Source organism: Drosophila takahashii, chromosome 3R, assembly GCF_030179915.1.
Source record: "Drosophila takahashii strain IR98-3 E-12201 chromosome 3R, DtakHiC1v2, whole genome shotgun sequence".
Taxonomy (NCBI): Eukaryota; Metazoa; Arthropoda; class Insecta; order Diptera; family Drosophilidae; genus Drosophila; species Drosophila takahashii.
The window spans coordinates 27436687-27450765 of NC_091681.1; the positions used below are offsets into that span (position 1 = coordinate 27436687).

The window sequence follows — 14079 nt, forward strand, 5'->3', positions numbered from 1 at the left end:
GAGTTGTGGCCGTCGAGTCGCGTGTTCGGATACAAAGAGCCAAAGAGCTGTGGGGGTTATGTTTAAGTGTTATCATCTAGAAATTGCTTTATTTGTGAAATGTTCGAAGAGACATCTAATGAATACTGAATGAACTCCTTGGCGTTGTGCGGGGAGCCGAGCTCGTTGTGGCTTCTCTTAAACTGCTGTTGCGAGGGATGAGTTCCCCAGACCCCTAGCCTAGACCTTGGGCGCAGCTGGCGGGGATTGGGGCGCCACCGGCTGTGGATGGACGTGGGGTTCCACGGGTGCCGAAGTGGTGGTCTCGGTGCCGTTTAGGAGGGTGAAATGCGGCCAACCGGTGATCTCAGCGAACAGCCTGTCCCCGGGACACTCGGTGTCCCGCACCTGTCTGTGGCCCAGCAGCTTGTAGGCGGGGTCAATGTAACCCTTGAAGACCCCAAAGGCGATTAGGTTCTTGGCCGCATCCAGCATCTGTTTGGGAGGCAGTTCAGCTAAAAGGAAGAGAGGTCATTAGTAAAGAGTTGGGGAAAAAGTACGGTACAAATTATAGAATAATCCTTAAATCCTTTAAATATATATTAAGAACTGTACTCACTTCTCCAATCTCCGATCAGCACGATGCCCACGCTCTTGTCATTGTACTTGGGGGCATGAGCTCCAATAACGTTGAATCCCCTTCCGGTGTAGATCATCCCATCGCCGCCGATTCCAAAGCTATAGCCGATATCGTTCCAGCCGCGCTCCAGTTGGTGGAAGTCCTGCATGTCGCGCATGCTCTTCATGCAGTCCGGCGTGGTATAGCAAACGCCGGGCATATATGAGTGGTGGATGATCACGTAGGGGGCGGGACCCTGGAAGTGCTCCACGGATTTGGGCAGCCGGGCACCCCAGTCGGAGCGGGACAGGAGTCGAGCGTTGGCCACTCCAGATTCGCCCAGATTCACAGCGGGCTGGCTATAGCCTGAAAATATATAGATAAAGGGATCTTGGATTAGTCTGGGTTTGTAAATAAATATAATTAAACTTTCTAAACATCCGGTTTTAGAATACACAATCTGAAATTATCACTAGGTAATGATTAAATATTAAATTTAAATTTATATTTCCGAATTCTTGTAAATGTTTATTAAATTCACTTGAATTTCGATGAGTGGTTAGGTACATCCCGCTTGGAAAATTTTGGCTCTTAAATTTTTGTTTTCGGTGTGAACCGTTTTGTTTACATTTATTTTCGTGAATTCCTTAGCGTGGCGTAAACAAGTTCAATTTTAACTTTTGCCATGAGTTATATCTGGCACACTAAAACTCTGGCACTTCCAAGACAGTCAGCATTTGTCGGCCCTAATTGCAAAGGGGGCGTGTGTAAAAAATGGGGGTCGTGCGGTCTGCGGCGTTGCTACCGTACATCGCTCACATTCCATTGATAAATGATAGCCGGGTTCCCCACGCGGCGCTGCTGTCTGCGGATTTCTGCGGCGGTGGCTGCGGTTCGGTTCCGACGAGCCACGATTTTCAACTGACGTCCACCGACTCCGCGACTCCCCGATTCCGCTGAAAATCCCCGTTACGAGCGAAAAAACAAGTCGCCGATCGTCGATCCGATTGGCAATAGCGATCGTCATCAGTTGCTGCTCGCTGAGCGGGAATCAAATATGCTAAACTGCCGATGTTATAGGTGATTTTTATTTGATTTCGCATTCACACATATGTGTGTGTTCGATATTCCAGGGTAAAAGCGAGGGTTATTGGTGTGATATTCAAGTAAAGTTTTTATTAAAGTACTGTAGCACATTTCCTCAGTCCACTAGTTGGCCGGAAAATTCAGGCAGCACTAAAAAAAGTATTTTTACTCTTCAAAAATAAATATTTGGCCCCAACTTCAAGCCAAACATTGCATGTATATTATTTTTATATATTTTGCGCAATATTTTCCGAGGCCTTAGTAGTGGAGGTAAATATTTACATTGGCGCACAGAAAATTGCTCGCTGTGTTCGCGGGATGAAAATCGCGGACTATCTTCAGATATCAGATGTATCTATTTTGCTGGCTCAGTAGGGCATTCTCGATTCGTTTTGGCTTAGGCCACATCACCGTGACTCAGCTTAAAGCGCTCAATGCGAAATGCCTGAAAGCCAAATGGCAGAGGAAGCCGACTCGCAACAGGTGCTACGGGTCGGGTATCATCTATCAATGGCGTGGCGCTTGGCCGTTGACACTGCGGGCCGGAGAAAAGGCCGGAGCGAGCTCAGTTCAGTTCCGTTTGGCCCTGGTTCCCCTCCGTGAGTCATAAATGCAAATGCTAATTCAAATTCAAACTCAGACTCCAATCCGAAAACTATTTCATTCAAATTCTGCTTTCTGTATGCTGCCCGGGAGTTGGCAAACATAAAAGGGAAGTTCCGGGGAAGGGGAGTTTGCACTCATCGCCTTGGCATGTTTTCCGGCGTCTGCCAAAACTTCGGTCCGCCCCTTGCGCCTGCGAGGGAGTACGCCCTTAGCATTTATATGCATACGGAAAACTTAGAGCGGGTGCCGATGGAAAAGCCGGAAAAACGGGCGACGGAAACAGGAGACGCAGCACTTGACTAAGTTAATAGCGGCAGTTTCTAATTAAAATTTACGAAGAGCGAAAGTTGCGTGGGCACACACAGTCGGGGTCAATATAATAGCACTTTTAAACAATAATAATATAATAACCATAACGTGCGTTTCACATTATTTATTAGCTATTTATTGGTTGCTTTAAAGTTTCCTTAGGAATACAAAGAACCCCTAAATTAATTAGATTCGGGAAAAGCTCCGTTTAATCTGTCCCTAAACTGTCTTATTGTTTTTATTTTTCCCTATTAAATATGCTTTTATATGCTTTTCGAGCTTTTAACACCCGAGTAAAGGCCGTTATGTTTTAGAAGGTGTTGAAGTGAATATTAAATGAAATATTTAAATAATAGTTTGAACAGAAAATACGGGTTTTCTCTTGTAATGTTTTAGTTCATCGTTCAATCTATTTAAATTTGAATTTTATAAAAACTGCCATTAAGGATGTCGAATGCTGTCACTTTCTCCGCATCTGGTTGCGAGTGTCGCGCCCGCAGTTTGGCACCTATCCGGTATCCAGGATTCTGGATCCTGGACTTCATCGGCGGCACGTGCTTGAATAATAAACAGAGCAGGAAATAGCAGGAGTACGAGGATGTGGGGTGACTGCCAAATCGTTGGCTGTTTAATTTATGCCGCTTAGTTTTTAGTGTGTGTGTAACATGTTAATTACATTTATATTTACAGCCGAGCACGAAGGGCTGGAAATCACCCCGCTCCCCTAATTGCTGCCCTAATTACGCGGCCTAATAAAGTAAACATTAAAACCCGTCGGCCTAATCAATGTTGCAAACTTTGTGTGAACAAGTGTTTGCACACACATAGTCCCTCCCCCAATTCACACCCTCGAATGCCAAACTATCGCCCCACCTGAGCTTTTACCTGCACTCCGCAAAAAGTAATTTCGCTGGCAGAGGCGCAAAGTTCTTTGATAATTTTCGATTAATCCCACGGACGGTTTATCGAGCCCGAGTTGCCGCGCTGATTAAATTCTCGCATAATTGAAGTATTTAAATTACCAGCGAATAATTAGAGTGGCAGAAATACTCAAACACTCACACACACACAGAGAGTGTAGTGGAGTGGTCCCTTAGGTAGTTGTTTGTTTTTAATCAGGCAAAGCACATAATAGAGACATTTCAATATTATTATGTATGTTGACGATGCCGAAGAGCAGCCCGTCAGTCTGCCATTAAACAAATATCCGTGCAGCAATACATTGTTTCGGGGGAATGTGCGAAATTAAGTCACGCTCGATTACAACAAGAATTAAAAGGCAACCGGCAAAAAAAAAACGACCAATACCCGTACAACGGGAAAACAAAAAGTACCCGGAGCAAACAAACAGAAAAAAGAACACAATAAAATCAGTAAAAAAAGAGAGAAAAAACAAACAAAACCGGAAAAGAAAGCGAACGTTCTAGGTCGAAAAGCCGATGATTTAATTCCCTTTGCTAATATATTTTAATCTATTTTGTTAGTTTATATTTTTGATCTAGCCTTTGACCTTTAAATTTTGAAACAAACATGTTTGTCTGATTTTCTGGGTCTTCAACCGGAACCATAAAACATTTAGGTTGACACAAAAATCTAATCATCTAAAAAATATTCTGTTTTCAAGCAAGAATTTCAGCCATGACTTTGAATAATATTTAAAGAATTTCTGTTTTAGTTTTTCTTAAGAAATTGAATTGGATATTCTATTCCACAGGCGTTATTATTATTATACCTTTTCATTCCATTCCACAAACAATATTTTTACTACTTTTGTCTATTCCACAAAAACGCACTCAAATATTTGCATTCACCTTTAAAAAATTAACATGTTACGTGCTTATTTTTCGTTTATTCACAAGAACGTAGGGAATATTTAAAATTTGTTCTTTTTATTATGGTCATAATTGGCTCAATATAAAAATGTATACTGATATCAAGTTTCATTGATATTTTTATTCGAGAGCGAGAACGCCGATTTCCTCTCTGAAATGCGTCTTTAAGCCGGGGAACTTGATAAGCGACTCTGAGCGTCGGTTAGGGTGCGAATATAATTATGAATATTAAAATCAAAAACCATTTCACTCGCCCGCTGGCTGTCAGGCCGTAAATGACAATTTTGTTAAATGTCAGTAATTAATTGAAACAAAAAATCACATATCTGACGGCAAATTGTGCATATATTATATATGGAACACCTATCAGAGTTCGCTGAATATATTAATATTATCGTGGGGCTATCACTGCTCAGCTGACGCTGATTGCAGTTGATGGGCGCTCAGGAATTCAAAAAAATAAAAACCTAACCATTACTGCGATAAGGCGGTTCGCTATCTCCCCAATTTCGTATATCGTACTCTCAGGGGCATGTCGATAAGGAAGACTCTCTAACACCCGGCACTTACCCATCATGGATAGCAAAACTAATCCCAGTGCTGTCATGTTGCTTGTTGTTTGCTGATGTTGCTTGTTGTTTGCTGATGCTGTTGCAATTGTCTCTCTGGCTTTTCAGCTACTTAGGAACTTGTGTGCGCGCACAAAATGTGACTTTGATTTAGGAACTTTTGTGTCGATTGCTGCTGGCTTTTAGTTGATTGTTGTTTGTTTGTTGGGTTGTTTGTTTCGTTGTTTGTTTGCTGCCGTGTTTGTTATTTGTAGGCAAGCTGTGGCAAGAGTTGTGCGAAATTTCGACGGTGTGTGAAGGTCAGACTTTGGTTTGGCAGCTTTCTGCTCGCATTGCGGCCTTATGCTCGGTATCACAAGCGCGAATGTTGGCCAGCATAAGGGCGGGCCCGAGTTTATAGAAAAATTCACACCGATTTCGCACCGCGTCGCTGCTGACGTCGCTGTTGGCGTCGCTGCTGCTGCTGCTGCTGATTGTTGTTGCCGCTGCTGCTGCCGTAGGAGCAATGCCAAACAAATGGTTAATCGCATGAAACTTATGGCCCGATCGCTCTCGCCGCTCGCTCTTTAATTTTCGATTTCGCGACCGCTACCGCTCTCCGGAGTGAGCTTTCTGCTGGCGCCTCTGCCTCGGCTACCGCCGCTGCCTGCGCTACCGCCGCTGCCTCAGTCGACGTCGCAGCTGAGGCTGAAGTTGATAAAGCTGTTATCAGCCACTAAGTTCCGCTAAGGTCACGCTGTGGTCTTTAGGGAAATTTAATACGGCGATCTAGCATTTTGCGGTGAATTACCCATGCCTTTGCGAATTCATTGGCCCCATTCAACCGCATTTCACCTCTTCCGATCGCCGGTACTTTTTCCCATCCGAAGGGTTCTTTTTCGAGCACTGGTGTTACGAGGGCCCCCACACGTGTCAGCGTGAGTAGGCACTCCGCCTTATAGATATGGGCGCATAAAAAGAAAAATGGTGTACTTGGACTTGCAATAATATTTAATAATATAAAAATAAATATTATATTTATATTGTTTTTTTTATTTAATTGCGACTTTATTTCAAAGCTTTGCACATTTAAGAACATTTTATTTATTTAATTTATTCTCTAAAAAATTTGTATATAAAATTCTATCTTTTTATCTTGTTTCGGTCATTATTTGTGTAATCAATTTACATTTTTATTATTCATATTCAAAATTATCAAGCCACTTTTCTCTGCGTGCACGAAATGAGTATACTTTGGCCTATCACTTTGATATGCAATTAGGGTTAATCATTGAAATTGAAAACGTTGCCTAGGCTATAGGGCAAAATTCACGCCTCGCAATCACAACTTCCGACAGGGGCGAGTGATTAACAATTATAACTGTTTTGGTTTATGACGATTAGGGCATCGTGATGCGGATGGGTGATCATATGGATTGAATTGGGCAGGCACTCCACACATTCAAGTAGTTCAATATCGGTCAGTCTTGAAGGTTGCCGCTGATAAGGGCTCCCTATCGAGCCCATAAATCAGTCAGGGGGAACTTTGTTGACAATCTCTCCAAACAATAGTTGTATGAACAATTGTTAGTGGGCTAAGTTCGCAATCAACCAGCTGCAGACACTTTTCGACACTCAACAATGGCAAAGGTTTCAGTTTGTAATTGTTGTCTCTACATGACAATTTATTATTGTCACTGTTACTTGGCCAAAGTTTCGCGAAACAAAAAAATCACTCATAATCTATGACTCATCTATTGTTTTAACCACCTCTTTCAAAAATACTACTATTCAATTTTTGAAGACACAGATGGGGTTTTATTCTTGTATTTTGATTTGACAAATGAATGAGCCCATTTCCATAGCTTCAGGTGATTTTTGGTAACTGGAAATTTCGCAGTGTCATCGATGTATTTAAAATATATTTAGTCATAAAATTAAATCGGATAAAAGATTGGCAGTTGCTAACATTTTATTTAATAAATGATTTAATCGTATCTATAGCTTTTGGTGACAGCGTTTGTTTTAAATTTTTATATTGTGCTCTTTGACATTTTTGAATGATGTTCCCATTGTTTTGTAATGTCTATGAAATTAATAAATATTTTTGACCATGTTGGGAAAATTAATTTTATTTGCACAAATACAAATTTAGAAATAATTGTAATTTGATTATTACTTGTTAATGCGAAATTGCACAGTCTGAATTTTCATCTTTAATAATTGAATAGGGTGTGTCCATATTTTCTTGTGTTTTGAGGAAAGTTTGGTAGATCCTTTTTTTAAATTTTGAGTCCTATACTTTTTATTTATCTTTAAAGATATTAGAATGTAATCGATTTTTTAAGGGTTTATCTTGTTCGAATTAGGATTAATCTTTTTAAAATCTCGATATACTTTGTGTGTGGTCACAATTTCGGTTCCTATACCGAATACTGTGACTTTTTCGCAGTGACTTTAGTGGCAGCATCTCTGCCGTTCTCTGTGTCATTTGCTTTCTTTGACCACCGCCACCGGACATACTCTTTTAATTTGTATTCGTGTGATTTAATTTTATTTTTTTTTGGTCCGGGGATGCCCCTTGGTGGGATCGTTTTGGTTTTGGGGGAAGTCCGCTGCAAATGCGGCGGGTATTAAATTGCCTTAGTCGGAGTGCCGAGATCGGATGGATAGACAAATTAACAGCATTTTATTTTCCGTCGTCGATTTATGGCGAACAAGCACATTCCATCTTCATCTCGATCTTAATCTGAATTTGTTTTTATTTCGTATCTGCGAGAGAGTGTGAGCACAGGTTTTTCGGGTCGAAAATTTTAGGGGGAGCACCGCCGAAAGACCGCCAGATGCGTTCTGGCGCCCCGGCCAAAGGAAGTCCAAATCACCGGACTCATTTTCTCTACCTCTGCTGCTTTATTTTATTTGCTGTTTATACTTGCGGCAAGGTAAACACGCAGACCACACCCCCTCCGCCCCCCGCGCAACCGACCCTCGAACCCAATATTTATTACACTTCAAAAAGGGGAAATTTCTCGAACGCTCTTGGAAATTGTTGAATTGTTTTAGCAACAAAATAGTTGTGGCGGTACTTACCGCAACTTGCGGCCAGCTGTCGCTGCTCGAAATGCTCCGAATCCGTGAGGACTGGTGGGGGAGGATTTGTGGGGTTAGTGGATACGGATCCAGACGCCTTGTCGCCCATGCTGCGTGCCAATGTCTTTGACGCTAACTGACTGAACTGAAGTCCGAAGCCATCGAACAGAACTCAACTATTTCGGTCCGCTGCCAACAGGTGCCTTTGATTAGGTCTTGTAATCTCGAGTTGCTCTTCCATTTTTTGGGGGGTAGTTCGGGAGTTCTAATGGACACATAATCCACTCGTTTGGAATAAAAGAAGTCCGTATTCTCTTTCAATCTTTTTGAGTGCAGAAAATTAGTTTTACCCCATTGTTCGAGAGTAAGCGTATTATATCCATATCAATAATTAAAGATATTTTACGACCACAGGTGTGCGGTACAGATAAACACACCGAAAAAAAAGATGTTTTTAATTTAATTGTGTTTTTCAGTACTACAAATTCGATAAAAATTTTATTTTACTCCTGGAAAAATTTAAATACTTTGTTGTATTTAAACTTTTTACTTCAAGAGACTAAAACAAATCAAGAACTTAACAAAGCAATTCAAATGCGATAAAAATCAAGTAAAGCGGGTTCATCAAGGGGATATAATTATCTCGGTGGATCCCCCAAACACTTGTGGGATCAAATCCCCTAGTAAGAGCATTGCCCGTTCGACTTTCGGCGGCTAATAATGCTGACCATTGTGTTCATAATTTACCATTCGACTGGCTACCCGCTAATCGCACATCTTATCAGGGTATTAAGTGCCGCTCACTAACTACGCCTTGGCACGCTCTCCCCATGAAAAACGCGGAGGGGGCAAAAATCACACGCAAAATCACAGGCCTTCTTTTATTCACCCCCGCCCCTTTGCCCTGCGAACACCCCACCAAGGTAAACATTATCGGGCCAGAAGCTTTACACTCTCGCACATTAGACAAATAAACGGGTAAACGGGTGTCTCTGCTGCGGCTGTGTGTATTACAATTAACAAAAGTAATTGCACTCGCTGGGGATTCCCCGGGGCCTCAATGAAAACTCTTTGATGGGTAAGCCATGCAAGAGTCTCTATCTACACGGCGAGCAAAGCGGAATAATTTCACTTGGATACCATCGGCCGTATCAGTTTTCAATATTTCATTTTCCCTATCGGAATAATCTGAATCGTTATAAATTGGTCCCAGGCCAAATGAGTATCAGCCAATAATGTGAAGTAGTAATTTATTGATATGAAGCTGAAGCCAAGGGCCGGTTTTTCAATGTCTGATGAAAGACAGGTGCTATTGTAGATAGTGGGGGTTTTTTTAATTTAAAGTGTTTAATCAAGTGTTCAGAAAACTGACCTTATATAATTTGGGTATTTATGTACAATGTACATAACCCAAAGGGTGGCACAAATTTATTTGCTAATTAATTTCTTAGTTAGAAAATGGATGTTCTCTCAGACTAAAATTAATATATAATCATATGTATATTTCAACATTTTGCATTGAAAGATCCAAGAATAACTTGCTGGTAGTAAATAATTGAAAAACGACCAAACATTTACCCTATATTATTATTATGGATTCTTCATTATGATCTTAGTTATTAAAATCAACAATTTTATTTTTCTGCGTGCACGCTCATTTAGAGATATGCCAACATCCCCAATTGAAATCTTCGGCAGGGCGAGCAATTCATCAGATGTCGCCATATCATTGTCTGTGCTGATTAGTTACGCCTTGCTGGTTGGCAGGCAGATTCCGATTCCCCCAAAAACCGAGGGTGAAATACCAGCAGGCGAGGGGAGGGTATTTGGGTACTGGGTGCTGGTATCCTTGTAGCGGCACGCACATGCCATATATTAGGACGCATAAAATGACAAACGACTCGCGAGGCGCGTAAATTGAAAACTCGCTGAGCCTGTGCGAGATTGCCTGTGGAAAGGATGATGGCGACTGCGGGGGGAAAGGGGGGATTGTGGGGGGTATATGGATTTCGGCGACTTTTTGGCTGTTTGTTATTGCTGCCTGAGCTGTCTCACTCTCTTGCTGGCTGTCGGCCAAAACTTTGCCAAAGTATTCAAATTAAAATTTCAATTAAGGAAGTGAATTTGTGTGTGCCGAAAGTGTATTAAGTCTATATAGCTGTGGCATCTTGGCATTTCACTGCTTCTGTATTCCACGTGTGCCACGCCCCCACCCTCGCCCACTTGGGTATCCTCCGCCTGACAGGAGGCTAAAACCGAACAGCATCACCAAACCGAACCGAACTGAACTGAACAGATCCCGCCCAGCTGTAGCATCCCGCCTACAAGCGGCATCGTCGCCTGTTGTTTGATTTATTGCCAAAGTTTGTCGTCTGTCATATGACATAAGGAGTACTTTGTTGGAATATTTTACATTTTACGCGCCCCCCCAAAAAACACACCCATACACCTTGCCGGCTGACATTTTCCATTGAATTGGGAATGATGCCGAAAGAGGCTTTGGTGGGCATTATTAATAATGCAATCAATTTGTAAACAATTTGGCATATATCAATGCGCTTCGTGCTGCCCATAAATCTTTGGGAAATTAGCTCAGTCAGTCCTCCCCTCTTGTCACGAACTTTTGCACTTCAAAATATTAAAAGCTAGTGAGAAACACAAATAAAGTTAAAGGGTTCTATTGGGAAAAATAGTTAAAATGAGGCTATATATTTAAGGAATATTTGTTGATTTGTAGGTCACGTAAAACATATAATATGAATGAATTTATTATTAAGAGGTCTTAAAGATAAATTCTATCTTTTATAAAGACTTAATTGTTCTTCATTTAAACTAAATTTTCTTCTTTTCAACATTCTTTATTTTAAAAATATTTAATTGACTCCAATGTGAATTATTTCTAACAACATAAATGCCTGCCAACATATAATTTCATACAGCTGAGCTTTTATAAAGCCTCAAGACAAGATATAATCCTTGCCTTTTACCATTTCAATGGTAAAACAATAAAGTCTATATTTTTGGCAAGCTCTTATGTTGGTAAGCTAAAATTTAAATTGGGATCAATTTGGGCAGAGAGTCAACCAGTTATTTCTTTAGCTATATATTTTGTAGCACCGCAAATCCATTGGGATTTACCCCAGTATATTTTTTTGCGAGTGTGGTCATTTGCATGCCGGCCCCCCTGACAGATTGCTGGGCTGCCCTCTTGATGGATTGGCGGCTGGTTCTGGCCTGGAAATGTTGAGGGGGCAGGGTCATGGCAGCAGTTGCGAGTGTGGAGTGTAGAGTGTGGACAGGGGGCGGTTCCAACAGATTTTGCCATATTTCTGCGTTTTGGCTGCTCCAGTGGCTTCCACTGGTGGTGGTGCTGCTGCTGCTGCTGCTTTGGCAGTTAGTGACAGCTGCGGTGATGGCTGCAGTTTGGGGGAAACACAAAAAAATGACCAAAAATGGAGAGCCGGGAAAACCATAACGCTTGTCCGGTTGGCAGCCATGCATTTCCCAACAGCGAATGAGAATTGGGTTCTCGGTTCTCAGCCTTTGACTGGGCCCAAAGAATGGAATTCGTTTGCTGTGCTGTTTGCCCAAAATTTTCTGTTTTTCCCCAAATTTCCAATGGTCAGAGTAGGCAGCCCATAAAGGACAGTCAACAGACAAAAGGGAAATGCCACTCGTACAGCAGTAAACTTTGAGCTCTCAGAACCCTGTATCTCCGGTGTGGCATATATCTGCTTTACAGAGGTGAGTTCAGAGGCGAACATCCTCAAGCTAATTGAACGAAGTTGCCTTGTGAAGTGTGTGTCCAGCTGAGATTCCTCTCTGGCGGAAGGGAAACTGCAAATGGAAGTTCCCATTCTCCTTGGCTCGCCTTGGCCCCAATTTAAAAGTTTATGAACTTGTCAGCCAACTGGCGCCTCCACTCAGACACTCACCCCACTTCTCCTTTTTTTGTGTGTATTTTGACAGGAGGAAGGCGAAGGACCGAGGACCAAGGATGTCGGGGCGCCTCAACCAGCAGCACGCGGCGTATGCGCAACGCATGGAGCAGGAGAACAACCGGGTGCAGGCCACTCAGGCGGTGAACAGCTACTACAGCCACTGGGGCAAGGTCACATCGCGCTTCGAGAACTGGACCAACAAGGAGTACTACGAGAAGGCGGACCAGCAGCTACAGTCGCGCCGCGATCAGCAGGAGAAGCAGGCGGCCCTGGTTGAACGGCAGAACCGGCTTCGCCAGCTTCTGGCCGCCGAGAGCGAGGCCTACGACAAGGAGATGGAGCGGCGTCGCCGACCGCGGGAGCCCGGCGGTGGTGACCTCCAGATGCTGGGCCGCGTCAACCAATCGCTCAAGGAGCAGGAGCAACTTCGTCGGAAGCTCGAAATGGAGGCCAAGCTCTACGGTCGCTGGCGTCATGGCGTGGACGATGAGAAGCTGCTCTACCAGTCCAAGTCGGACAACGAAGTGCTGGCCAAGCTCAACTGGCTGGATCGCCAGATCGAGAATCAGCAGCAGCGCGAGGAGCAGCAGGCTCTGGCCGCCGAAAGGCAGCTGCTGCTGCAGCAGGAGATCAGCCGCACAGAGCAGGCCCAAAAGGAGCGACAGCAGATCCGCGAACAGCAGTTGCGGGAGCTGCGTTCCCTCCAGGAATCGCACATGTCGGAGCTTCGTCTGCGCCAGCAGGAGGCGGACAAGCTGAAGGAGGAGGAGCAGCACTTCCAGCTCTTCCTGGGCGAACTGGACAAGGAGCGGCAGCTGCTGGAGGAGAGCAGTGCTCTGGTGCTCAAGCGAGTCGACTCCGGACACGCCTTCAATCTGAAGAAGATCAAGGTGTTCATCCGCCAACGCAGCGAGGCCAGTCGCAAGCAGATCTCCCTGTGCGTCAACATGCTGCAGCGCATGTCCAAGTATGTGGTCAAGACGGAGGAGCTGCAGAAGCTGCTGGCGAAGTACCGCCTTCAGTTGGAGAACGAGGAGCATGCCTGCGCCCAAATAGAGACCATGTACGAGTCGGAGGCCAAGTACAATCTGCAGCGCTGCGAGGAGAACTGGCGGGAACAGCACCTGCAGCGCTACGGGGAGCTGAGCAAGCTGATCGACCAGGAGAAGGATTGCCTGGGCGGCCTGCTGCAGGAGAATGTGAGCCAGCAGCAGGCGTTGGTGGAGCTGAGGACCCAGCACCTCAATGGCATCGAGCAGGCCAACAAGCAGCTGGAGCAACTTAACCAGGAGCAGGCGGAGTTGGGTGTACCATCTTCGATGGCCTCCAGTCTCAAGGAGGTGGAGTCTCAAGCAGCCCTTTCAGAGGACTCCGCGGTGGAGGAGAGCCTCGTCCCTAAAGTCAGCAACTCTTTCTCCAATCTCAACCTGGACGTGTGGCAGGATCTGCCGCCGGCTCGTGGAGAAATCGGAGTCTCGCAGCGCCTGAACAAATCTCGCTCCCTCAATGTGGTCACCTCGCAGACAGCCGCTCCTCCGAAGTTTGCACGCAAGCGAGTGGCCTGGACCTAACATTACAATCTTATATCGTCGTCGTTCCAGCTTAAATTTTGAATGGTATTATTAGTGCTAATGCTAGTTTAGTTTAACTTTTTGTGTAAACCCTTCACCACCCACTTTCCACTCTCCACTTTCCCCATACATATGTATGTACAACCCACTTCACTACACTCCAACCCAATGAATTCCACTCCACACCCCAATGAACACCACTCTGTGCACTTGTAGTTGATAAGGCTGATAGATAGGCGCTCCCCCCGAGGTGGGGTCAATAAATCACTCAATTTGTGGGCCAGCAGGAAGTAAGGCTTTAATTATTGTCAAGTGCAGGACGGGGCCAGGAGCGGTTCTTTCTGCCAGCGGGTGAAGTTCCAAGGATATATAATAAATTTATCTGGTAAGTACAAATATTGTGGCTTTAAAAGAACGTAGCTTAGACACCACAAGTCAGAGTTCCGAGCAGCTTAGGGAAATATATGCGATGAGCTTGTCAGGCGTTTGGATTCGAAA

The 14079-nt window shown here is 44.0% G+C and overlaps 2 protein-coding genes across 6 annotated transcripts in view; one reads left to right on the top strand and one right to left on the bottom strand.

Annotated features, from left to right (window-relative positions):
* The window catches only part of LOC108065149 (trichoplein keratin filament-binding protein), a 29705-nt gene extending 15834 nt beyond the window's left edge, over window positions 1-13871 (top strand). The window contains exons 1-2 of one of the 2 annotated variants that reach the window (XM_017153063.3): window positions 11663-11813; window positions 12039-13871. In XM_017153063.3, coding sequence (XP_017008552.2) covers window positions 12067-13581 — 1515 coding nt within the window. In that variant the 5' untranslated portion in view covers window positions 11663-11813; window positions 12039-12066 and the 3' untranslated portion in view covers window positions 13582-13871. Of the gene's footprint in view, window positions 1-11662; window positions 11814-12038 lie in introns of those variants that run through there. The other variant, XM_017153064.3, reaches the window with a different exon arrangement.
* On the bottom strand, window positions 57-8194 carry PGRP-LB (Peptidoglycan recognition protein LB). Of its 4 annotated transcripts, none has more exons than XM_017153066.3 (3): window positions 8070-8194; window positions 599-964; window positions 57-494 (listed from the first exon to the last, which is right to left on the bottom strand). In XM_017153066.3, the coding sequence occupies exons 1-3, from the start codon at window positions 8176-8178 to the stop codon at window positions 220-222; spliced, it is 750 nt and encodes a 249-aa protein (XP_017008555.2). In that variant the 5' UTR covers window positions 8179-8194; the 3' UTR covers window positions 57-219. The 4 variants fall into 4 exon arrangements, with proteins under 4 accessions (XP_017008555.2, XP_017008556.2, XP_070073543.1 ...); XM_017153067.3 differs by lacking the exon at window positions 8070-8194 and adding an exon at window positions 5002-5467; XM_070217442.1 differs by lacking the exon at window positions 8070-8194 and adding an exon at window positions 1409-1496.
* Window positions 13872-14079: the final 208 nt, after the last annotated feature.

Bases quoted from the DNA above. Each gene is read 5' to 3' on its own strand.
- PGRP-LB (XM_017153066.3), bottom strand. From the start codon at position 8,178: ATGGGCGACAAGGCGTCTGGATCCGTATCCACTAACCCCACAAATCCT. The intron at 965-8,069 runs GTAAGTACCGCC...ATATATTTTCAG, and splicing joins ACAGCTGGCCGCAAGTTGCG to GCTATAGCCAGCCCGCTGTG. The intron at 495-598 runs GTGAGTACAGTT...TCTTCCTTTTAG, and splicing joins GCTGATCGGAGATTGGAGAA to CTGAACTGCCTCCCAAACAG.